At 45.5% G+C, this 24,851-nt stretch overlaps 1 protein-coding gene across 2 annotated transcripts; it reads left to right on the top strand.

Annotated features, from left to right (window-relative positions):
* On the top strand, positions 1 to 23,402 carry TIGAR (TP53 induced glycolysis regulatory phosphatase). 2 transcript variants are annotated; one of them, XM_002712824.5, is made up of 6 exons: positions 1 to 197; positions 8,280 to 8,317; positions 12,446 to 12,567; positions 17,037 to 17,114; positions 20,232 to 20,342; positions 21,344 to 23,402. In XM_002712824.5, exons 1-6 carry the CDS (start codon positions 19 to 21, stop codon positions 21,758 to 21,760), a joined length of 945 nt encoding a protein of 314 aa, XP_002712870.1. In that variant the 5' UTR covers positions 1 to 18; the 3' UTR covers positions 21,761 to 23,402. The 2 variants fall into 2 exon arrangements, with proteins under 2 accessions (XP_002712870.1, XP_017198877.1); XM_017343388.3 differs by having other exon boundaries at positions 4 to 197; positions 20,205 to 20,342.
* The last annotated feature ends 1,449 nt before the right edge of the window (positions 23,403 to 24,851 follow it).

The raw sequence follows: 24,851 nt of genomic DNA, 5'->3' as shown, positions 1-24,851 counted from the left end.
AGGGGGCCGCCTCGGCCTATGGCTGCGGAGCCGGCCGGCCTGCCGGGTTGGCGGAAGTCGTGTGGGCGAGGTGATCCCGCAGTGCAGGAGCGGCGCGGCTCGGTGCGGGACAGCGGCGGTGGACTGGCTGTGGCTGTTGCTTCTCGTGCCTCCGGCCGCGTGAAGATGACGCGCTTCGCCCTGACCGTTGTCCGCCAGTGAGTGTTGCTCTCTCGCACGGGGCCTTTGCCTTCGCCGGTGTCTTCGCTGAGGGTTTCTGGGCTGGTGAAGGGAACCTCGCCGGCAGCGGTTTTCACGGCGCTTGCGTCTGGGTTGTCTCGTCTAACCCTAGCCGCGCCGGGCGAGGAAAGGCAGCCGTGGTGTTTCCCCGGAGCTGCTGATGGAGGCCCCCAGCCCGGTCCTTGGACGGCAGGAGGACAGCCGTGGCCTCGGCGCCGCTGTGGGCCCCGGGGGTCTGGCGATCTGGGTGCTAGCTGCCTCCCGCGGGCCGGCAGCCCCACCGGTGTGAGGCTGAGATTGATTCCCTGCCTCCAGCCTCGGGTTCTCGGAGAGATAAGAGGACCTCAGCCCTTGCAGACTTGAGCACAGGCTTTGCCTTCGGGTCACACACAGATGAGCACGCAGCACTGCATCGTCCGTGCTGTTCCTTCTCAGCACATGTCCACCAGGCGTCCACGCACAGTTTTTAAATAAAACAGACCTGGGTGGGATTCGAGGCTGCAGCCTAGGAGCCTGGGCCCCAGAGAACGCAGCTAACCCGACCTTAGGGTCCTGATCCACAGATGAGGTTGATGATAGCTCCTGGGCTCTTGTGCGCATTCGGGGGGGGGGGGTGTTGGGTTTTAGGATTTTTAGGGCTGGAAGAGGCTCAGAAAAGACCGGTTGTAGAAAGGACAGCGGAGGGGGCTGGGGACTGGATTGCAGGCCACCTGGAGAGCTGGCGAGGAGGCTGAAAGTGAATATGGAGTCCGCCTGTTTATGTCATCTCTGGGGAGGGGTCTGTAGCCCAAGGGCGTGGTAGGTCCGGTGCTTAGCAGCGTTTTGTCGCAGCGAGTTTGAATGTCCAGGTGAGGGGCCTTCCTAAGCAACGGTCATTCCGCTAATCTTTGGGCTATCTGTGCCCAGTTGTATCGGGTTTGGGGGCTTTAGGGCACAGCGAGGTTCTAACAGGGAAAGGTGAAGTGTAGGGCACAGCAGAGGGGAATAAATGTACCTGAGGATTCAGTAGCTTCTGCAAAGACAGCCAACAGAAATGCAGTTGGCTTTGAGCCATTTATGTGCAGTGTATCATAGCAGCCTGTTGAGTAGATGCTTTACAGTGTGGCGGTGACCTGGGTTCTACAGACGGGAAGATCAGATTTCTGCCTTCATGGAACACTAATGGGATTTCATCCCTCAGCTGACTTCTAGCTGCTGTCTTTCTGTGTTCTTCCTTCCTCTCTCTCTCTCTCTCTCTCTCTTTCTCTCTCTCTCTACCCTTCTCCTCTCTCTCTCTCTACCCTTCTCCTCTCTCTCTCTCTCTCTCTATATATATATAAATTTTTTAAAGGTTTTTTTTAAAGGTTTATTTATTTATTTGAAAGGTAGAGCTACAGACAGAGGGAGAGACAGAGAGAAAGGTCTTCCATCTGCTCGTTCATTCCCCAACAGTTGGACTGCAACAGCTGGATCTAGGTTGATCCAAAGCCAGGAGCTTCTTCCAGGTCTCCCATACGGGTGCAGGGGCCCGAGGACTTGGGCCGTCTTCCACTGCTTTCCCAGGTCATAGGCAGAAAGCTGGATCAGAAGAGGAGCCTCAGGGACATGAACTGGCACCCATATGGGATGCCAGCGCCCTAGGCAGAGGCTTAGCCTACTATGTCAATAGCACCATAAATTTATATATTTTATTTGAAAGTTACAGAGTGAAGACAGATCTTTCATGCACTGGTTCACTCCCAAATGGTTACATCGATTGGGGCTGGGTCAAGCTGGAGCCAGGAGCTTCTTCCAGGTCTCCCACATGGGTGCAGGGGCCCAAGCACCTGGGCCATCTGCTTTCCCCGCATATTACTGGAGAGCTGGATTGGAAGTGGAACAGCCAGGACTTGAACTGGCGCCCATGTGGGATGCAGGTGCTGCAGGCAGTGGTTTAACCTGCTGTGCCTGTTCTCCTTTATAGGGAGATAATACCAGGACTCTGCCAAAGTTCTTTACAAACCACAGGTTTTCAGTAGCAAAATTGGAAATCCATTTCCACCCTAACTCTTAACTCCTCTCCGTTTTTTGGACTACTTTATGGGGGCAGTGACTCTTGACTGACTTAGGGTCACAGCACAGGGATTCGAATCCCTGTCACCCTTCCCCTGAGGTATGGTATGCTCTCGGGACCTAGCCAGCAGGGTCAGATTTACCTTTTTTTTTTTTTTAAACAGAAAAGTTTTTTTTTTAATAAATTTCAAAAGTACAACTTTTGGATTATAGCGGTTCTTCTCCCCATAACCACCCTCCCACCCACAAACCACCCCATCTCCTACTCCCTCCCATCCCATTCCTCATTAAGATTCATTTTTAATTAGCTTTATATACTGTATACTGAGTAATCTATACTGAGTATATACTCTATACTGAGTAAAGATTTCCACAGTTTGCACCCATACAGACACACAAAGTATAAAGGTCCTGTTTGAAGACTGGTTTTACCATTCTCATAGTACAACACATCAAGGACAGAGGTCCTACATGGGGAGCAGGTGCACAGTGACTCCCGTTGTTGATTTAACAATTGACACTCTTATTTATGACATTAGTTATCACCTGAGGCTCTTGTCGTGAGCTGCCAAGGCTATGGAGGCCTCTTGAGTGCACAAACTCTGACCTTATTTAGACAGGGCCATAATCAAAGTGGAAATTCAGATTTGTCTTTGAAACTTAAGAGTTATGGGACATCTGGATGAAGGCATGGTATTCAGAGTCTTAATAGAGGACAGTTGTGTGCATGTGAATTTCATTCCTTCCTTGCTGTTTAGAAAGAGCTTAATTTGGAGGCCCTCAGGAAACATTTAAAGAACACAGTTTAAATAAATGGTTACATGTCAGGCACTTGTGTAACAGATCCTCCTTACCCCATATGCAGTATATCAGTGGTAAGACCTACTACCCTGCATGTGAGGTGAGGAAGTTGACTCAGGCCCTCTAACTTGCTTAAGGTCCTGTGGCTAGTGGGGAAGAACATAGAATTTGCTTTTTTAATTTTACATCAGTTTTTAACAGATTCAATATGCTTATAGATAAATTTTTTTTAAGATTTTTTTATTTATTTGACAGGTAGAGTTATAGACAGTGAGAGAGAGACAGAAAGGTCTTCCTTCCGTTGGTTCACCTCCCAAATGGCCGCTACGGCCAGCGCGCTGCGCCGATCTGAAGCCAGGAGCCAGGTGCTTCCTCCTGGTCTCCCATGCGGGCGCAGGGCCCAAGGACTTGGGCCATCCTCCACTGCCCTCCCGGCCACAGCAGAGAGCTGGACTGGAAGAGGGGCAACTGGGACAGAATCCGGTGCCCAAACTGGGACTAGAACCCAGGGTGCTGGCGCCGCAAGGCGGAGGATTAGCCTAGTGAGCCACAGCACCGACCACCTACAGCTGTATCTTAATTGTTACATTACTGTGATGTTTGTTGTCTGGGGATGAGGTTGATCAATTGGTGAGAGCCTTTGGGACTAGGGCTAATCTATATATAAACTAAAGTATATCATAAGCTGGGTATCTTACAAGTTTATTTTTTTCCTTTCAAATCATCGAGAGTGCAAGTTTCTATATTACTAGCTGTTAATTTGTATTCACAAGTGAATTAATTGGTGTAGAGGAATAAGGATTAAACTACATTCATGAGGAGCCAGTGCTGTGGCCTAGCGAATAAAGCCACTGCTTGCAGTGCTGGCACCCCTTATAGAAACTGGTTCGAGTCCTGGCTGCTCCACTTCCCATCCAGCTCTCTGCTATGGCCTGGAAAAGCAGTAGAAGATGGCCCAAGTCCTTGGGCCCTGCACCCTCAAGGGAGACCCAGAGGAAGCTCCTGACTCCTGGCTTTGGATCAGCCTAGCTCTGGCTGTTGTAGCCACCTGAGGGGGAGTGAACCCAGTGAACTAAAGACCTTCCTCTTTTTTTCTCTCTCCCTGCCTCTGCCTCTGTAGCTCTCTGCCTTTCAAATAAATAAATCAGTCTTTAAAAAAATACTGATCAATTTATAAAAAAAAACTATATTCATGATTAAGTATCAAGTGAGGCTTCACGTTTCTGTTTATAGTAAATCCTATGTGCTTTGTAAATGTCCCCCAAATGCACACTCATTTTTCATTAATGTCTTGGGACAAAACAAATTGCTTTTGAATTTGGATTCTGTAGAAAGATGTAATGGGGGAATTAAGTTTTTTGTATGATTTTCTTTAAAAAAAAAAAAAAGCCACAGAATGTGAGTCAGGACTAACAAAATATCCTTGCAGTGGAGAGCAGTGGGTCACTGGCAGCATGAATGATGCACGTTTGCAGGCCTATAAATGGCCGCTCACAAGACTTCACTTCTTGGCAACCGCATTTGGATTCCTGCAGAGCTGGTGTTCTGTTTTGGAAATGGATCTCACTGCAGAGTTTGAAAAGGAGTGGAGTTACTCCTGACCCCTTCGGAATATATCCTCTGACCTTTCAGCTTGCCCTACCTCGTCTGCCGCTTTCCTAGCCGAATTTGGGTTGAGAGAGGTAGATTACTAGGAAAGCTGTGTTAGCCATCTACTCTCCCACTTCAGAACAAACTAACTTTAAACACTTGCTTCAAGAATTTATATAACCCTCTCGATCAAGCCGATCAAAGCTATAAAACAAGAGATGGGGGTTTGGGAGAAAAACTCAGTTTTGGGACTTCTGCTTTGTTATATTTATAAAGTGGTTTGAAGGCAAAAATGCCTACTAAGCTAAATGTGGATGCCAGTGGTTAATGATGTTATGTCTGCACCAGCCCTCTCCTGACTAAAGCTAAATGGCTTCTAGATATTCTTCATTGTCACAGCTATTTTTCTCCTTTCACTAAAAATTGTTGGATGGTGGAGCAGAGCCTTTACAAAGCCATCAGTTTACTGGGATTTTAGCTTTGATAAGGTGACATTTTGAGAGTATGATAGTTCATTTTAATTTGAGTCTTTCATCACATCGGCTATTGAGATTAAATTAATATCTTGAGAGCTGGTAAGGGTGCAAAAGGTGACCATCTCTGCTGAATTTGCATGATTTTATAGACGTGAACTTTTTTGGTGGTGCTTGAATGATTGTTTTGGGTGAAAAAATGTAAAATTTCTCCTCATCCTTGATTTTAAGCTTAAGGACTATATGCTGCTTTGGCTCCTGCTAGAAGTTGGTTGGCTACACAGGCGCTGTGTTGAGAGCGTGTAGCAGTTCTTTTACCCTTGGTTCTTTTCAGTGTTTCTTTGTACAGACCCAAATATTTATCATTTCCCTCCTTGCAAAAGAGGTGGCATCCTATACTTTTTTTTTTTTTTTTTTTTTTTTTTTGACAGGCAGAGTGGACAGTGAGAGAGAGAGAGACAGAGAGAAAGGTCTTCCTTTGCCATTGGTTCACCCTCCAATGGCCGCCGCGGCCAGCGCACTGCGGCTGGCGCACCGCGCTGATCCGATGGCAGGAGCCAGGTACTTATCCTGGTCTCCCATGGTGTGCAGGGCCCAAGCACTTGGGCCATCCTCCACTGCACTCCCGGGCCACAGCAGAGAGCTGGCCTGGAAGAGGGGCAACTGGGACAGAATCCGGCGCCCCAACCGGGACTAGAACCCGGTGTGCCGGCGCCACAAGGTGGAGGATTAGCCTAGTGAGCCGCGGCACCGGCCGGCATCCTATGCTTTCATATTATATTCTACTCTATTATTCTGCACTTTTTTCTACTTAATCATGTATCTCTAGTGTTTCTGTATCTATACTTAGGATCTCTTTTTAAAGGACAGTTACAGGGCTGGTGTTATGGTGTAGCAGGTAAAGCTGCTGCCTATGACACCGGCGTCCCATATGGGCACCTGTTCACGTCCCAGCTGCTCCACTTCCGATCCAGCTCCCTGCTAGTGTGCCTGTGAAAGCAGCAGAGGATGGCCCAAGTGTTTGGGCCTCTGTTAGCCATGTGGGAGATGCTGCTGTCAATCCTGTAAGGTTTTTATCATTGTACTTTTAAACTGGTGCTTCACCTCAAAGCAGAGGCGTGATTGTCCTCCACTGTCATCAGGAAGCACAAGTTAAAATCATGGTGAGGTGACCTGTTCAGGTACGGATGGGCACAGATGGAAAGCTCGTGTGTTGCTGACTGAGGGGCAGGCATTTGGTGCATTTACTGCAGGGTGCTGTAAATTGGTACAGCCTCTTGGGCATTACCTAATAAAGTGGGGCATCTGCATGCCCTGTGTAGGGCCCTGTAACTGAAGTGCCAGGTGTTCTTGCACATCCCTAGGCGTGGGGCAGCAAGCCTTGGAAGCACAGAAGGATGGGAGTGCAGTTCCCCCGACTCCATCCTGCTCGCCCCAGACGATTGCTCTACTGCAGCTCTGCCCCGCCATCCGCTCTGGCCTGTGACTTCCCTTCCCTCCTCCTCCTTCCAGTCTCAGTTACCCCAGCGACTTTGTGATAAGGTTTCGACTTCTTTCCACTTGTTTGGGTGCTTCAGGGTTGTTAGGGTTTATTTTTGTTCCTTTAATTCTCGAAGTACAGTACCCAAACCTCAGTTCCTGGTGCGTTTGGCCAGGAAGATGACACTGCTAACTCCTAGGGACCAGGAGAAGGTAGGGCTTTGGAAGGTCTGTGCTGTTTGTTCCCATTCCATTCGGATGCCCATGCCCTTGCACTTGCTTATTCGGTCCAACAACAAGTACTGATGTTTTGGCCCTGTTGCACGTTCACGTAGTTGGAGTTTTAAAAAATCATTTATTTATTTGAAAGGCAGGGAGAGAGAGGTCTTCTGTCACTCCCCCTCTTCATGGAGGAACGACACAAGACCCTGCCTAGGCTTCATATCCGAGTCACGGCACCATTATGTCGCTCCCCGTCTTCGTGGAGGAACGACACAAGACCCTGCACTATTCTTTTGTCTGCTCGGCCCTCCCCGGGTTTGCTGCTGGTTCTTCCCGGGTTGGCTACCGACCCTTCCACCTCCGTGGAAGGGCGGTTCCCCCTGCCACTTTCCCCACTTCCGCGGGGGAGCGGCACACCGCCGGCCGGCTCTCTTGGGGGGTGCTCAGGTGTTCCTTCAGATAGATGTTCCTGGTGCATGTTGTCTCTCTCCTCCTTTATAGTCCTCTTCCACCAATCCCAACTCTGCTACCCACACGCCGAGTACGCTGCTGTCCTCCAATCAGGAGCAGGATCAGCTCCTGCAGGTCATCACTCAAGTTGGCAAGAGGCAGCTGCGTAGAAGTTGTTACTCCCTTCTCAGCACCATATTGTGGGAAAGCAGATGCATAGAATAAGTCTTAATTCCAGTAACAGTCTAGTCCGAGTTGCTCCCAGATGCTCCCCACAGTCTTCCATTCCCACAACAGCTGGGTGAGGCCAGGCTGAAGCCAGGAGACAGATTCAGTCCAGGTCTTCCCCATGGGCGGGAGCTTCTGCATTCGCAGGAAGCTGGATGGGAAACAGCTCTGGGACCAAGCCCAGAGACTCCACTATAGACCTGGACCAAATGCCTGTTCCTGAAAGTAGTTTTGATCAATATGCTTATTTTTAGCAAGATTATTTAGAAAAAATATTTTTTTAAAAATAGAATTTTCTACCTGCAATTTGCTTAAAGATTAATTCCTAAACTCTACAGTTTGGGACACTTTGAGATTCCTACCTCAATGTTATTAGTTTAGAATAAACTGTATTTCTATGTGTTAGATTATGAGCTATGTTACAAGATTCATGATATAGGGGCTGGCACTGTGGCATAGCAGCTTAAGCTGCCACCTGCAGAATTGGCATCTCATGGGCACTGGTTTGAGTCCTGGTTGCTCCACTTCTGATCCAGCTCCCTACTAATACACCAGGGAAAGCAGGGAAAGATCCAGGTGGTTGGACCCCTACACCCGCAAGGGAGACTCAGAGAAAGCTCCAGGCTCCTGGCTTTGGCCTGGCCCAGCCCTGACTATTGTAAGTGTAAGTGTGATATAAAAAAAGTATCTTTATGAATATCATTACCCTTCATTGCTTACTTTTTTTCTGACCTCTCAAAAGCAACATAACTTGGTAATAAAGTTTTTCTCCTTTTTCTGTTTTAGTGGCGAGACAAGATTTAACAAACAGAAAATACTTCAAGGTTGGTATAATCTGATTGTGACTTTAGATTTGTCCTGTGGTATTAATGAGATCTGTGAGTTAATCAGATTTGGTGAGTGTGTCGGGGGTAGGGGAGGTTGCTGAGGGCAGCTCTAGACTGGGATGGAATTGAATTGAGATGCGAGAATGAACGCCTTCTATCCGCGGAGCTGGGCCCAGAGCAGCTCGGACCGGAGGAGCGGAGCTCGTGACGGAGCTGGTGTGAGAATGGCTCTCCAGCTTGCTCTTTCCACGCCTTCCCAGCACCCGGTCAGCTGATGAGAGGGAGCTATATTTGGTGTAGATGTCTTAAAATACGACTGTCTGGGTTTAAGAGGATTTCATATTTGGAAACATGTAGCCTACTGACTGGCACTAACAGTGTTTTTCTGCTAAGATAAGGTATTTTAATTTTAGTAGAAACAAAGGAGAGGTTTAAAAAGAGCTATTCTTGCACATGGTTATTATTGGAGTCTGGAGAGATTCTCCCTCCTTGTTCTGTTAATCCTGACTTAGATCTTTTAATTGCCCTATGATCCAGCTAGTCTGGCTTTTTATATCTTATCACTATATTCCTAAAGTTGTACTTATGAAATGCATGAAGCTTGTATTCCTTAAATAAAAGGATTCTTTTGGGAAAAATAAAAGAGGAATAAAAAAAGGCTATCTTGGGCGCTCAATCAGCTAGACACACTATTTCTGTGCTGTGATTAGAGAAGCATCTAGGGTTTGTTTTTTTTTTTTTTTTTTTTTTTAACGTTTGGGATTCTGGGGTTTGCAGATACTGGTTTTCATGCCCAGTGGGCCTGACTCCCTTTCTTGGAGACTCAAATGGGGACACTTGAATGAACCTTTGTTTTTCCCATGGCCTGCACCCCACCCATGCCCTCCTTCAGACCCTGTGGCCTGCCACCTGTCCCTTAGCACCTCCCATTTGTCTTCCTTCATTAGAAGCTAGCTGACAGTGAAATGTGAATATGAATTTTCAGGTTTTGTGTCTTTTCCTGACTTTGTAAGTTGAATGCTTAGTTCTTTAAGTTTTTTGAAGAGTTCAAGTTTCATATATTTCTAAGTACCATTTTTTTTAAGAGTTATTTTATTTATTTGAAAGACAGAGTTACAGAGGTAGAGACAAAGAGAGAAGTCTTCCGTCTGCTGGTTCACTCCCCAGATGGCTGCAATGGCCGGAGCTGCGCCAATTCAAAGCCAGGAACCAGGAGCTTCTTCCAAGTCTCCCAAGTGGCTGCAGGGGCCCAAGGACTTGGGCCATCTTCTACTGCTTTCCCAGGCCATAGCAGAGAGCTGGATCGGAAGTGGAGCAGCCAGGACTAGAACCTGTGCCCATATGGGATGCTGGTGCTTCAGGCCAGGGCGTTAACCTGCTGCGCCACAGCGCTGGCCCCTCTAAGTACCATTTTGATTTCCTACCCGCACTTTTTTTTTTTTTTGACAGGCAGAGTGGACAGTGAGAGAGAGAGACAGAGAGAAAGGTCTTCCTTTTTGCCATTGGTTCACCCTCCAATGGCTGCCGCGGCTGGTGCGCTGCAACCAGCGCACCGCGCCGATCCGATGGCAGGAGCCAGGTACTTATCCTGGTCTCCCATGGGGTGCAGGGCCCAAGCACTTGGGCCATCCTCCACTGCACTCCCTGGCCACAGCAGAGAGCTGGCCTGGAAAAGGGGCAAGCGGGACAGAATCCGGTGCCCCAACCGGGACTAGAACCCAGTGTGCCAGCGCCGCAAGGCGGAGGATTAGCCAAGTGAGCCGTGTCGCCGGCCATCTACCCGCACTTTGATATACGGTGATTCTGTAGGCATTCAGCACTAACTATTTTAAATTTCTCTTATGAATTCTTCCTTGACCCATGTGTTCAAAATCTTTAGATTTCCTAATGAATGGGCCTTTTATGTTTGTTTATAATCTTTTGTAGTTGACTTCCCATTGAATTGCTTTGGGTTCCAAAGATATGGTTTAGCTAATAATACTCCTTTGGCATTTTTTTTCTCAGAAACTATTTACTTAAGGAATGCAAACTTCATACATCTCATAATTACATCTTTGACATTTAAAAAAATTTATTTAAGGTATACAAGTTTCATATATTTCGTATACAGATTTAGGATTGACATTTATTAATGTAGTTCTTATAATTCATCTACTGTATACTTGAGAAAAATCTGTGCTCTCCAGCAGTTGGGGTTAGAGTTACATACCAGTCAATCTTGACTATTTTTCAAATCTTCTGAGCTTTACTAGTTTGCAAATCTACTAATTTGCCTACCTGACCTAGATAATTTATGAGTGAAGTATGTTCAACTTCCCACTGCAATGGCCAGGTTATCCTTTCCAAGAGCTTCCCGCCCTCTTTCTGCCATGTGACTGTACAAAGGGAAGTTGGCAGTCTGCACGCTGTAGGGGGGCCCTCACCAGAGCCCAGGCTGGCCAGCGTCCTGATCTTGGCCGTCCCCCAGCCTTGGGAACTTGATTGTTTATGAGCCGCCATTGCCAATCTGTGATCCTTTGTTACAGCAGGCACACTAGGACAGTGCCTGCTAGGAGTTCTTCTCCCCTTCACATCTCTAGTATTTCTAAGATGTGGCCCATCTCTTTTCATCTGTGCTGTTCTCTGGGTGACATCGTCAATCCTGCCTTTGAGTTCTTTAAGCCCCCTTTTCAGCAATCTCTCCTAACCATTGTGGGATTCCCTGCCTGTCCTCAGCAATTCTACTTTTCCTTACTAAAATGACCTATTTGGTTCTTTTAGAGAGCTGATTGTTTTTTGAAATTTCCTGCTAATTGCTTGCTTTTGTGATTCTATCTTCATTTTTTATTCAAGGTTATTTTGGCCCCTGTTGGCTGCTTGAATCGTCTGTAGTCTTAATAATTCCAAATGTGTTACTTGTTGTTTCTGCTTCTTTATGGGTGATTTTCTACTGAAGGAACTACTCTTCTTTTGCAGGTAGTGGATTAGCCTTTGTTGAGAGTGATTTGCTCTGGGGAGGATTAGCTTTTGCCTTTTTTTTTTTTTTTTAAGATTTATTTATTTACTTGAAAGTTAGAGTTACACAGGGAGAGAAGGAGAGGCAGAGAGAGAGGTCTTCATCCACTGGTTCACTCTCCAGTTGGCTGCAACAGCCAGAGCTGTGCAGATCCGAAGCCAGGAGCCAGGAACTTCTTCTGGGTCTCTCATGCGGGTGCATGAGGACTTGGGCCATCTTCTATTGTTTTTCCAGGTTATAGCAGAGAACTGGATAGGAAATGGAGCAGCCAGGTCTCGAACCAGCACCTATGTGAGATGCTGGCACTGCAGGCAGCTGCTTTACCCACTACACCACAGCGCCCGTCCCATAGCATTTGCTTTTACCCTGGCCTGGGACTGTGTTTGCCTCCCTGCAGAGACCCTACCTCCAGGAATGTTGCATTCCCGTTTCTGTGTCTCCCCCCTTGCTGCCCTGTGCAGCAGCCTCTGCCCTCACCCCACAGCTGGTGCTCTTAGCGCGGCAGCTCCATCTCTTCTCAGGTCGGTTTCCTGCTGTGCCTGGTCCCTTGGAGATGGTCCCTGTACATCCCAGCCGTGTAAAACACACCACGTTCAGTGCTTTTGTAGTACGAGGGCTCTTCCAAGTGTCTGCTGAGCCTTCCTCAGGGAAAGAGAGGTTCCAAAGCATTTTATTTTATTTATTTTTAAATAAGAACAAGAAAGGGAGGGCAGAAGGAAAAAAGAAAAGTGATACTGTTAGAATACTGAATAGCTGGACAGTGGACATAAAGATGGGGCAACTTGTAGGTGCTAGTCCTGCCACCCTGGCACAGCACCTGGCAGCTCAGAGCCAATGTTAGAAAATACAGCTGAGGAGGAGGTGGGCAAATGCAGGGGAGGGGACACCTCTCATCATCATCCCACTTCCATTAGGCAAACATTCTTTAGGAAACCATTTGCATACCTCAGCTTTTAGAGAATTGTAAGCTGATTTTATAGTATTTTCTCTCAGCTGTGTGAAAGCACTCCAGGAAACCTTTCCGTTAAATGCAGATGGACTCGCTGTGTGTTCTCTTATATGTGATTTAATTTGCATCTCTTATTACGTACATTGTTGAGTGTTGTCATTCCTTCTTGTAAACACCACAGGACAAGGAGTAGATGAACCGCTTTCAGAAACTGGATTTAAACAAGCAGCCGCCGCTGGTGTCTTTCTGCATAATGTGAGGTTTTCACATGCTTTCTCCAGCGACCTCACGAGGACAAAACAGGTAAGTTCAGGGTCTTGGGCCACAGGTCAGGAGTCTCAACAGTTGTGTAAGCTTGAAAAATCTGTCAGAGTCTGTAAGGAATTAAGTAACACACAGCCATTACCTCCTACCTCCCAACCCCCCAAAACAACTCATGCCATTTAAAAAATTTTTACTTTATATATTTTTGGGAGGTTCATTTTAAAATTAGAGTCCATTAGGGAAATATCTAAGAATACAAATACAGTGTCATGAGAAAGTGCACCAGCAGAAACAACAGGCAGGAGAATTTAACCCAAAAATACAGCCCATACTAGAATGACTGGATGTAGTAAAAAACCATGTTAGAAAAATCCTCAGGGCACAGACTGCTATAAAAATGATGCCAGAAATTTTACAAAGAACCAAACCAACCTGTGCAAACTCAATGACACGAGATTTTTGTGACTCACCACGACTGGGTGATAGGGGTAGAGTTTTACCCAGCAAACATGAGCAAATATGTGAAACAGCTGTTGCCAGGCTTTGGGCATCTGGCTCTGTGGGCCTGGGTTGGCGGAATGAAGTAGGACCAGGTGAGTCCTGGGTTTGTCCTGGTTTTTGCAGCTGAACCAGTTCCTATCCTCTGGTAGGGGAAGCCAGACAAAGCTCAGTAGTCTCAGTGAGTGGAGGAGACAAAGCCTCTTGGAGCTTTGGGAGGTTAACAGCCGAGCTGGTTGAGCAGGGTCCTGGAAGAGAGCTGGAAAGGGACAGCTCTAGAAGTGTGTAGGGATCCCCTTCAATCCTCGGCAACCTAGTCTTGTGCACATGCGTTGGGGGAGCTGCATGAGTCCAGACACAACGGCCCCTCAGGGGAGGGAACAGTCAATGCGGCACTATAAGCAGAGTGATTTCAGAGCTCACTGGACTTCCCATCAGCCAAACAGGAGAGATTTAGTTGAGTACCTAGAGCATATGGTATAGATTCCAGAGGAATCACACCTTAGTAGTGAGGAGAAACTAACCATGGAGGAAAATAATTAGAGAAATAGAATATACCAAAAAAAAAATCTTTTTAAAGAACCAAATTGACCTAGAGATGAAAAACAGTATTCTGAAATGAAAATTTCACAATATGGGACCAATAGACTAGATACTATGGAAGAAGAGGTCAGTGAATATGAAGACATAGCAGCAGAATATTTGAAAATTAACTGGGGAAGAAAAGGAGGAAAAACCAAGTCTCAGGGAAATATGGGGCAGTATCAATGTACTGTATGTGTAGTTGGAGTCCCAAAAGGAAAATGGGGGAGTGGGCACAAGGATGAGTATGGAGATATAAAAAGTATTTTCTTTCATGTAAAAGTTAAGGTACCAAAAATAGACCCAATCAATTGTTTTGTTTTAGTTTTTGTTGTCAGTTGAGTTTTGGTGGCGATGCCAAGGTAATTCAGTGGAGAAAGAGTAGCCTTTGATATCTGTGGTGAAACAATGGGATTACCATGTGGAAAAACATGGACTGTGAATCTTCTCCCCATATACAAAAACTGCCTTGAAATTGAATAAATCTAAAAGCTAAGTATATAAAATTTATATGAGAAAATGCTGGAGAAAAATCTACAACCTTGTATTGACCAAAGAGTTCTTAGAGGATGAACTGTAAAAGAAAAATTTGATATTAGATTTTAACTGATTGAAATTTTCAGTTTTTTAAAGGTAAATTTAAAAAAGTTTTGAAATCCAGGCATAATTTTTACATGATACACATTTCTGAACTTTTTGAAGACCACATTATGCATAAATTTTTTCATTAAAATACTCTTAGATATCTTTTGATTCCATTTTCCCCACAGTGTTCTCATGTAATATATATGTTGTGTGTGTGTGTGTATCTGACAAAGTGTATAAATTCTTTGAATTTTGTATTTGGACAAATATCTACTTTAAAATGGGCTGAAGGTTAGAATTTGATCAGGTACGTCCCACGAGAAGGTGACTCGAAGGCCAGTAAACATGAACAGATGCTCAGCATCACTGGTTGTCATGGAAATGGAAATTAAGATCACAATGAGATGCTACTGTACATTTGAATGACTAATACTAAGTCACAAGACTGTAGATCAGTTGGAAGTCAGACATTGCTGATGCAATTGTAAAGTGAACCAAGTACTTTGGAAAATTATTGGACAGATCCAAATATACTTACATTATCATGAAGCAAGTTTAAACCCAAAAGTTTATCCAAGAGAAATAAGAACATATATCCACTTAAACACTTGCAGACAGTTGTTTCGTAGAAGCTTCCTTGTAAAAAAAAAAAAAAGAGTAGAAACAAACCATGTGTTTATTGGTAGATGAGTGGACACATGAATTGTGGTACATATGTGCAATGGAATACAACTCTGCAGATTAAGACTGAGCTAGTGATTTCCATGATTAAGGAGAAAAAAATCATCACTAAAGACCAAGAGTTAGGCTGTCAGCAAAATTCCATATTGATAGCGATTCTTTTCATATGCTAAGAGATGAGAAGGATCAGCCTAGAGTTTTGTACCCAGCAAAATGAAGACTTTTCAGACAAGCAGACCATAAAGTAAACTTTCAAAGGATAATTGGAAGGGAAGGAAAATAGCTTCCAGAAAGATCTGAGTTTCAGAAAAGGTGGTGAGCAAAACAGTTGGTGAATATAATAGGTTAATACAAAGAAATGTGGAAACGTGGAGCAGGCATTTGGCCTAGTGGTTAAGCCTCATCAGAATGCCTGGGTTTGTTACCTGGCCCCAGCTACTGACTCCAGCTTCCTGTTAACTGTACAACACAGAGAAGCAGCAGTTATGGCTCAAGAAGTTGGGTTCCTGCCACCCACACTGAGACTGGATCGAGTTCCTGGCTCCCGGCTTTGGCTCCAGCCCCGCCCCCGCCACTGTGGGCATTTGGGAAGTGAACCAGCAGATGGAAGTGCACTCACTCTCTCCCTCTCTCTGTACTCTGTCTCTCAAATAAACAAAAACAAATTTTGTAAAAGATTTATTTATTTGAGAGACAGAGTTACAGAGAGTGGTAGAGGCAGATTTTCAATCCTTGGTTCACTCCCCAAATGGCTGCAACTGACAGGGTGGGGCCTGGTCAAGGTAGGAGCCAGAAAACTCCTTCCAGGTCTCCAATGTGGGTAGCAGAGGTCCAACCTTGGGCCATCCTCTGCTGCTTTCCAGGCACATTAGCAAGGAGCTGGATTGGAAGTGGAGCAGCGGGGACGTGAATTGGTGTGCCATAGGTGGTGGCTTAACCCACTATACCACAACGCTGGCCCCAATAAATAAAAATCATCTCAGTAGTGATAATCTGTAGAGGGTATGCAGAAAAAAGGCAGATTGTGGACTAAATTTTTGCAGTTTTGCAAATATAGTGTCTTTTGTCAAAAGCACTAAGACGTATGATGAGAGAAGGAAACATAAGAATGAGCACATAAGAAAAGAGGGGTGCTGTTTGGCCTAGTGGATAACATGCTAGTTAAAACATTTGCATCCCACATTGGAGTACCTGGGTTTGATTCCTGGTTCCAACTGCTGACTCCAGCTTCCCTGTTTTTCTGCCTCCCAACTGGATAAATAAAAATTAAAAACAACAACAGAGTCACAGCAGTTACCTGGTAACTAGTCCCCAGACTTTAACTTAAATATTTTGGGGCCAGCATTGTGGCAGAGCAGGTTAAGCCATTGCCTGTGATGCTGGCATTCCATATGGGCACCAGTTTGAGTACCTCTGCTGCTCCACTTCCAACTCAGCTACCTGCAAATGCACCTGGGAAGGCAGTGGAGGATGGCCCCCAAGTGCTTGGGCCCCTGTACCCACATGGGAGACCTAGAAGGAGTTCCAAACTCCTGGCTTCAGCCTTCCACAGCCTTGGCTGTTGTGCCTATTTAGGGAGTGAACCAGCAGGTTGAAGATTCCTCTAACTCTGCCTTTGAAATAAAGAAATAATTCTTTTTTAAAAAATTACCATTTTATGCATAGGTGAAAGATGACATTGAGGATTTCAATAGAGAACTGTAAAAAATAATCAGGAATCAAATGCTAGTTCTAGAACTGAAAATCATATTGAAATTAATGCCCAGTAGGTGGGTTTAACAGAAGTTTAGACAGATTTGAGTGGAGGATGAAGAAACAAGCTTTTTTCTGTGAAGAGCCAGATAGTAATTATTTTAGGTTTTCTGGTTCATGTGGTCTCTCTCACGGCTGTCCAGCTCTGTTGCCGAGTACCAGAGCAGCATGGGCAACACCTAAATGAATGGTGTGGCTGTGTTCTGATAAGAGTTTATTTACAAAAGCAGGGGTGGTCTGCATTTGGTCTGTAGGTTAGAAGAAAATGTCAACATCAGGCATAAAGGGACCAATGGAGGCAGCTTCTACAAAGGAAAGTGACTGCCAAAGCTGGTGTGTACTGTACTAACATTTCAGCGAGAATGGCGATCACTCTTGTAAGAAATGAAACTTGTTTTTAAAATTTTTAGACTATGCATGGTATTTTGGAGAAAAGCAAATTTTGCAAAGACATGACAGTAAAGTATGATTCAAGACTTCGGGAAAGGGTAAGTGACTTTTTTTACAAATTGTTCTTCACCCCAAACTATCAGTTAGTCTCCCCCATTTGTCATGTGACTGAAACTTAAATGTAATTCCATCGGGGATTGGGAGATGGCTAGCTAGCATATGCTACAATGCTACTTTGTGACCCATTGTTCCATACTCTCGTATGTTGTAGTGCCTTAATTATTAATGAAGTTATTGAAATAAACATCTTCGAGTATAAAGGAAGGGACACTCAAATGAACTTTGAGTTGAAAAGTGAAAAGTTCTCACTTCGCAATCCTCCCCGACTTACAGCACACATGGTTTTCTCGTGCCCACTTCCTTCACCAGATATGAGTCTCCCAGAGGCCATGGTTTACCCAGAGCCATGGAGCAGTGTCAGAGGTTTGAGCCCCGGTCCTTCCTAGAGCAGTATGTTCTCTGCTGTACCCAGCTGTAGGCTTACCAGTTCCCCTGCCAGCTCTCTGATGACTCCTGCAGCTAGGTGAAATGCCACACAACGCCTAGGGCATTTCTGAAGGATTGCTGTGCTCGGCTTTTGTGTGGTCTCTGGCATAGTTCAAACTGTATGCAAGTGTTTCAGCTTAGATTTCTTACCTGAGTTGCGTGCTCCCACAGCACGCTGTCTGCTCTTTATCTGTGTGTGTGCCCCGTCGCTCATTCCAGCTCAGCACTGCGCACCTGCTGCTTTACCCACTGGTTCTCGCGCTGTGCAGTCTATTGTCGCTTTGTCAGTTGTACCTCTACATAGCGCTCAGAGCTGCTCCATTCTCTGTAAACCCACTGCTGCCATGCCAGTGTCGTCCTTCACCTCCACTGAAGCCGTGATTCTCCTGTTTTCTCTCTTGCTCCCTCTTGTCCCGTCTGCTCATCACACTGCAGTTAGCGCCATCTTTGGGAAGTGCAGTTGTTACACCTGGTATAAAGCAGTTTACTAGTTCTCTTCTACTGCAAGAGGTTGTGAAACACTCCCCTACCTCTCACCCCCTTTATAAAAAGATTTATTTATTAGAAAGGCAGAGTATTAGGGAGAAAGAGAGAGAGAGTCTGTCTTCTAGTGTTCTCTCCAAGTGTCCAGTTGCATTTGGCTGGGCCAGGCTGAAGCCAGGAGCCAGGGACCCCACCCATGTCTTGCACATGGATGACAGGGACCCAAGTACTGGGGCCTCCACCTGATGATGGTGGCAAAGTCTTTGGTCATCCTCAGGGCAAACCCCACCTGCTGACTTGTCTCCTTAAGTACTTCCTTATACAAGTGATCCATGTTCATTGTAGGGAGTTAAAAGAGAACAATGTAGAAAAAAGTGCAGCCGGCATTTCTACTGTGCACGCATAAGCGCTGTGAGCATTTTGGCATGAGCGTTCCTGACGTTTTTCCGTGTTTGGCTGGCTGGCTGGCTGCCCGTCCATCTATCTGTGTGTGTGCACTTTTCTGAAGAAAATCACACTGTCTGTACTGCTTTTAAGCCAGCCTTTCTCATTTACTGTATAATGATTGTTTTTCAGTCTTGTAAATTGTGTTGATATGATTACCTAATTAGTGGCTCGGTGTTCTTCTAGTCTATGGATATTTTGAAAGTTATGCAACCAGCTACTGCTGACAGCCACATATTAAATGAATTTTTGATGTAAATAATAAACTAATAAACATCTATTTAAATTGTGTCTGTATTAAATATTTTTTCACGTGTCATACAGTTTTTTTTAAATTAATTTTTCTTTTGACAGAGTGGACGGTGACAGAGAGAGAAAGGTCTTCCTTTGCCGTTGGTTCACCCTCCAATGGCTGCCAAGGCCAGCGCACTGCGGCCGGTGCACTGCACTGATCTGATGGCAGGAGCCAGGTGCTTCTCCTGGTCTCCCATGGGGTGCAGGGCCCAAGCACTTGGGCCATCCTCCACTGCCCTCCCGGGCCACAGCAGAGAGCTGGCCTGGAAGAGGGGCAACCGGGACAGAATCCGGCGCCCCAACCGGGACTAGAACCCGGTGTGCCGGCGCCGCAAGGCGGAGGATTAGCCTAGTGAGCTGCGGCGCCGGCCTGGCATACAATTTTAGATGCAGGCATTATTAGTGTGCATTTTCTTTTGCCTTTTTTTTTTTTTTTTAAGATTTATTTCATATGAAGGGCCGAGTGACAGAGGGAGAGACAAAAGAAAGAAATTTTTTGTCCTTTGTTTACTCCCCAAATGACCGCAATGGTGGGGGCGGCTAGGGTGTCGAGGGCCCAAGTCCTTAGGCTGTCTTCTGCTTTCTCGCGCACATTGGCAGGGTCCTGGCAGCTGGATCACAATTGGAGAGCCAGGACTTGAACCAGCGATGGTATGGAATGCTGGTGTTGCGGGCTGTGCAGCTCAGCCCGCTGCACCTCAGTGCTGACCCTAAGTGTGCATTTTCTTCAGGCTTTTATGCGTATCGCTACATTGCCTTCCAGAAAGCGCCCATTCATCCGTCTTCTCAGGAACGACCCAGGAGAGAGTGTGTGTTTTACACCAACACCCGATGCTCATTAGGCTCTTTGCCCTTCCCTTCTAAGAGCTGACGCATGTCGTCATTGTAATTTTCACATTATGGATTCTTAGGGCAGTAGATTTCCCATGTTTCTTGGCTGTATTTCTCTTGTGACTTACGTGTCCTTGGCTCGGGCTTGCTCTTGATGAACCTGGGAAGTTAATGAGCTTTGAAGGCACACAGATCTGGGCTTGAAGTCTAACCTTGCTGATTATTGGCTGTGAATCTGCAGATTGCTTCACTTCTCTGGAACTCAGCGTCATCACCTGTAAATACGGAGGTGTATTTAGGTGGTATGCGTGGTAGAGCTGGGTGTGTGAGGTGGTCTCTAGGCCCACAGTCCGGGTACTTTGCCAGTGCAGTCCCACCATCCACTTAAATTACCTTCAGTAAGTTCTTCCATACAGACTACTCGGAGCATGCAGCTCAAGACATACACCTTGTCTTCTAGGGTTAAAGCCCTTCAGAGCGTACGTTCCCATGAACAGTTCAGAGAGAAGGAAACTAAACTTATTCCTGGGGTGTTTTTCCAAATTTGCCATGAACATGCACTTAATTGTTGCGTTGCAAATCCATTCGAGGCACCTTTATCTGTTGGCCCATTGCAGAAATATGGGGTTGCAGAAGGCAAGGCACTCAGCGAGCTCCGGGCCATGGCCAAAGCAGCTGGGGAAGAATGCCCTGTATTCACACCGCCCGGAGGCGAGACGTTAGATGAGGTATGTAGGCCAATGGCAGGAGGGCCAAATCTCACTTATTCTGTAAATTAGCTGTTTGTGAATTATGGCTAAGCAGCTTGAGAGTTGCTTGGTTCATAAAGCACGGTGCTGTATCTTTTTTTTTTTTTTGCATTTTAAAGTTATCCTGAATTTCTCATTCACAGGTAAGTTGTCAGTCATTACTGATAATGGATTTAAGGAAATGTGTCATTAGGTGGTACTCGGAAGAAATGGGTGAAGCTGCCACCTACGGCACCGGCATTCTGTGTAGACACCAGTCCGTGTCCCAGCTGCTCCTTCGGATCCAGCTCCCTGCTGATGATCTGGGAAAAGCAGCCAAGGATGGGCCAGGTGCTTGGGCCCCTGCCACTCATATTGGAGGCCAGGATGAAGATCCTGGATCCTGGATCCTGGATCCTGACTCTGGCCTAGCCCGGTCAATGCTGGCCGTTGCAGCCTGCTGAGGAGTGAGCCAACAGATGGATATCTCTATCTCTCTCTAACTGACTTTCAAAATAAATAAATCTTTTTTTTTAAGTAAATGAAAAAGTCCTTGAATGTGAAGCAGTGCCATGAGCAGCAGCAGGGGTAGCCAGCAAAGCGACTGTAGTCATGTTCAAGGACGGAGTGGACGAATCACTCAAGAAGCAAAGCGATTCAAAACTGGAACTTAATAAGAGCAAGATCTGTAGTTCTCGTTCCAACTGAACAGAGTGCCAGCTCAAATTTCCTGGCCAGCACTACTTATGGGTTTTTGGATGCTTATAGATTTCCCTGCCTGGACCCGGAGTGCTTTGGAGTCGGGAATTAGAAGCTGTTTCCCACTTGCCTTTGTGCCCAGTGTGCTCATGGAAATAAGATGGAGTGATTAGAAATAGAAGTCAAGACTTGTCTGTGTGTGTGGTTCTCAGGTTGACAGATTAGAGAAACATCAGTTATGTTCATATTTTCGGGAAGTCATTAATGTCACTTGATTTCACCTTGTATTTCTCTCCTTCTAGGTGAAAATGCGTGGGAAAGACTTCTTTGAATTTCTTTGTCAGCTCATCCTGAAAGAAGCAGGTCAAAGAGAACAGTTTCCCCGAGGAGCTCCCAGCAACTGTCTGGAAAGTTCTTTGGCAGAGATCTTTCCTTTAGGAGAAAGCTGTGGCTCCGAATTTAATTCAGGATTAGCGGCCAGCGTCTTAGTTGTGAGTCACGGCGCCTACATGAGAAGCCTGTTTGGTTATTTTCTGACTGACCTCAAATGTTCCTTACCAGCGACTCTGAGCAAATCCGAACTCATGTCAGTCAGTCCCAACACGGGGCTCAGTCTCTTTATCGTAGGCTTTGAGGAGGGAGGAGAAGCGAAGCCGACAGTGCAGTGTGTCTGTATGAACCTTCAGGACCATCTCAATGGAGCGACTGCGACCCACTAAGTTTGAGTCTCCATCGCAGTCTCACGATTTTGAGCTTCTGAAGGGAGTGCCTTTGGCTGTATTTCTTTCTTTCTTTTCTTTTCTTTTCTTTTTTTTTTTTTTCTGTCCTTTGCTAGTGCTGATTTGCAAAGGGTTAAGAAGCAGGCTCCGGGGGATCATAGCCACACAAGACAGTGATGGAAAACCATGTTGAAGTGGCTCCTTCTGTATGAGTCCTTTGGCATTTTCCCAGCCTGCTCAGTTACATCTCTACATGTAACTTGCGATTGCAAATTGGGGAATTAATAACTGTATTCTATATTCCCACCCTCCCTTTTTTTTTTTTTTTTTTATCTTGACATTTTTCTTTAACATCTGAAGAAGTCCAGCCCATTTTATTGACTCTTGGAAAGATACTCTATGTTTTTTACTACTACATCCAGTGTTTGGAACAAAGAACTATTTATAATTCCCACTGTGTATTTATAGTGACTATGCATTATATCAAAAGTCCTTTCAATGAAATATCTACCATCGTGAGTTTATGTAAAGTGAAATGAGAAAGTAACACTGAAACACTTTATGTAGAGGTGAATTGTTGGAATGTTTTATTCTGGCGGGCTCAAAATGTGGGTGCTGATGGTTGTGGAACGCCTGGGGGAAGAAGTTAAAACGTCATTCAATTTAAAGCACGCTAACAAAGCACGCTGAGCAGGAGATGCAAGAACAACTTAGTCTGAATGGTGTCTTGGACAAGGCAAGTCTCTGGAAACCAGGAAAGCCAGAACGAAAAGGAGAAAGAAAAATGTTTGACTTCGAGGTTGGAGAAAAATACCCACCTCTTGCTTTTCTCAGGCTCTAAAGAAAGCAAACGGTTAACAATACACTACAGGAAACCTCAGGATAAAGTAGGGAGCACTGTCCTGAGAGGAGTGGTGGTCTCATAACCATAAGTGATTTTTGGTGGAAGCCACAGATGCCGTGACTGCTTCCTCCACCAGGGGGCACTGGCGGAAAGGGATTTTGTGCAGTCCTTCAGAAACCCCTGTGCAAATGGAGAGAATGTTGTCCATGTGGTTTCTTTAAGCCACCAGGTGGATGAATGCCGTGAGTCTCAGCTAATAAGAGGAACGATACTAGAGATGTCGGTTAAGGCAGAAACGATGTGTGACCAACATGTGCTTTGAGCGTCTTTAAATCATACGTGAAGTTCAGGATTGTTTTCTCAGTGTCCAGTGCTGCCAGTTCCTCTGCCAGTGTCAGAACACGGCGTGCATTTGAGCAGAGGAAGGACACTACATCACTTGAAAAGATAACTGAAAAGGACAGAGGATCCACTTTCCCACATGCAGAAGCAAATCACTTCTTTGTTTAAAGAAATAAGATTAAGATGTAAGTAGAGTTCCCTCTAGCCAGGTGTCACAGTCTTGTGCCCGCAGAGGCAGCTGGTACAGTGGGTCTGAGTGTGTTCATCTGTTCTGCCTTCTCGCCTCACGTCTGTAAGGAAACAGTATTTTCTGATGCTTTAAAAAAAAAAAAAGTACACTAAATATCAGGATGTCTGTATGCTTTATTATGTCTTGGTATTCTCTGTTGATTATGTGTAAATTAGTTCATGATAGCCACTGCATTCTGTGGAATAAATACAAAAAAATTTTGTTTATTGCTGGGTTTCTGGGTTTATTTATTACTTTCCTATAAAAATAAGCTACAGGGAATTGTCATTTGCATGACTCCTTGTGCTGGTCATAAGGTATGGATTGACGCTATGGTGTAGTAGGCTAAGCCCCAGCCTGCAGTGCTGGCATCCCATATGGGCGCCGGTTCGTGTCCTTGCTGCACTTCTTCCGATCCAGCTCTCTGCTATGGCCTGGGAAAGCAGTAGAAGATGGTCCAAGTCCTTGGGCCCCTGCACCCATGTGGGAGACCTGGAGGAAGCTCTTGGCTTTGGATCCACCTGGTTGTGGTCATTTGGGGAGCGAACCAGCGGATGGAAGACCTTTCTGTTTCGCCCTCTCTGTAACTCTGCCTTTCAAATAAATAAATAAATCTTTTAAAAAACGGATCTCCAGGTTCTACAAAAGCCAGGTGGCTCTTCAGAATGGCCATACTGACTGGCAGCACTCAGAATTCTACTGAATTATTTTTTGAGAGCCATGTGAGAGATGGGTGTCTTAGTGTTGGACTAAGTGCCTTCATGTAGAATTCCTGTTTCCTAAATCCTTGTCAGCCCTTGATGCTGTGTAAAATTTGCTAATCTAATGAGTGAAAATTGCCTTCTTTTAATAAGCTTTTCCATGACTGCTAATCAGCAAACTCCCCACCCCGCATTTGTATACTGATGATCCGATCTCACTGGTGAGTCATTGGTACATACTTTTGGCCTGATGTTCTCTTTGAGTGTCTGGCTTTTTCTTAGTAGCAGGAGTAATTTGACCATTCTGGGTAGGAGTCCTGCCTCTGATACACACATTGCAAATATCTCCCAGTGTGTTGCTGCTCTCTTACATTTGTTTATGATGCATACTTTTCATATATGTTAGTGATTTGTAAGTGTAAGTGTAAAGTGATTTGATTGTCTTTTGTCGGGTTTTTCTGGTTTAGGTGGTTTTTTTTTTTTTTTTTTTTTTTTTTTTTTTTTTTTTTTAAGATTTATTTATTTGAAAGGCAGAGTTACAGAAAGAAAAGGAGGGAGAGAGATCTCCCATCTGCTGGTTCACTTACCAAATGGCCACAATGGCCAGGGGTGGGCCTGGCCAAAGCCAGGAGCCTGGAACTCCATCCAGGTCTCCCATGTGGGCCCAGGCATCTGCTGCTGTTTTCCCAGGTGCATTAGCAGGGAGCTGGATCAGAGGTGGAGCAGCTGGGACTCCAAACAGCGCTCCCTGGGGAAGCTGACATCAGTGGTGTCTTACCCTTCTGCACTACAACTCCTGGCCCCTGGTGTATCTTTTTTTTTTTTTCTTTTAGAAAGCTTTCATTTAATAAATATAAATTTATATAAATTTCATAGATACAGCTTTTGGAATATAGCAGTTCTTCATACCCTACCGCCACTCCTGTCCCACCTCCTACTCCTCTTACATTCCATTCTTCATTAAGATTAATTTTT

Source organism: Oryctolagus cuniculus, chromosome 9 (genome assembly GCF_964237555.1).
Source record: "Oryctolagus cuniculus chromosome 9, mOryCun1.1, whole genome shotgun sequence".
NCBI lineage: Eukaryota > Metazoa > Chordata > Mammalia > Lagomorpha > Leporidae > Oryctolagus > Oryctolagus cuniculus.
The sequence above is the reverse complement of the archived record's forward strand: the minus strand, read 5'-3'. Positions and strand labels throughout refer to the sequence as shown.

Excerpts from the sequence above, each read along its gene's own strand:
- TIGAR (XM_017343388.3), top strand. The coding sequence starts at position 19 with ATGGCTGCGGAGCCGGCCGGCCTGCCGGGTTGGCGGAAGTCGTGTGGG. Across the intron at positions 17,115-20,204 it reads ATTCAAGACTTCGGGAAAGG|GCACCTTTATCTGTTGGCCC; the intron begins GTAAGTGACTTT and ends AATCCATTCGAG. Across the intron at positions 20,343-21,343 it reads GAGGCGAGACGTTAGATGAG|GTGAAAATGCGTGGGAAAGA; the intron begins GTATGTAGGCCA and ends CTCTCCTTCTAG.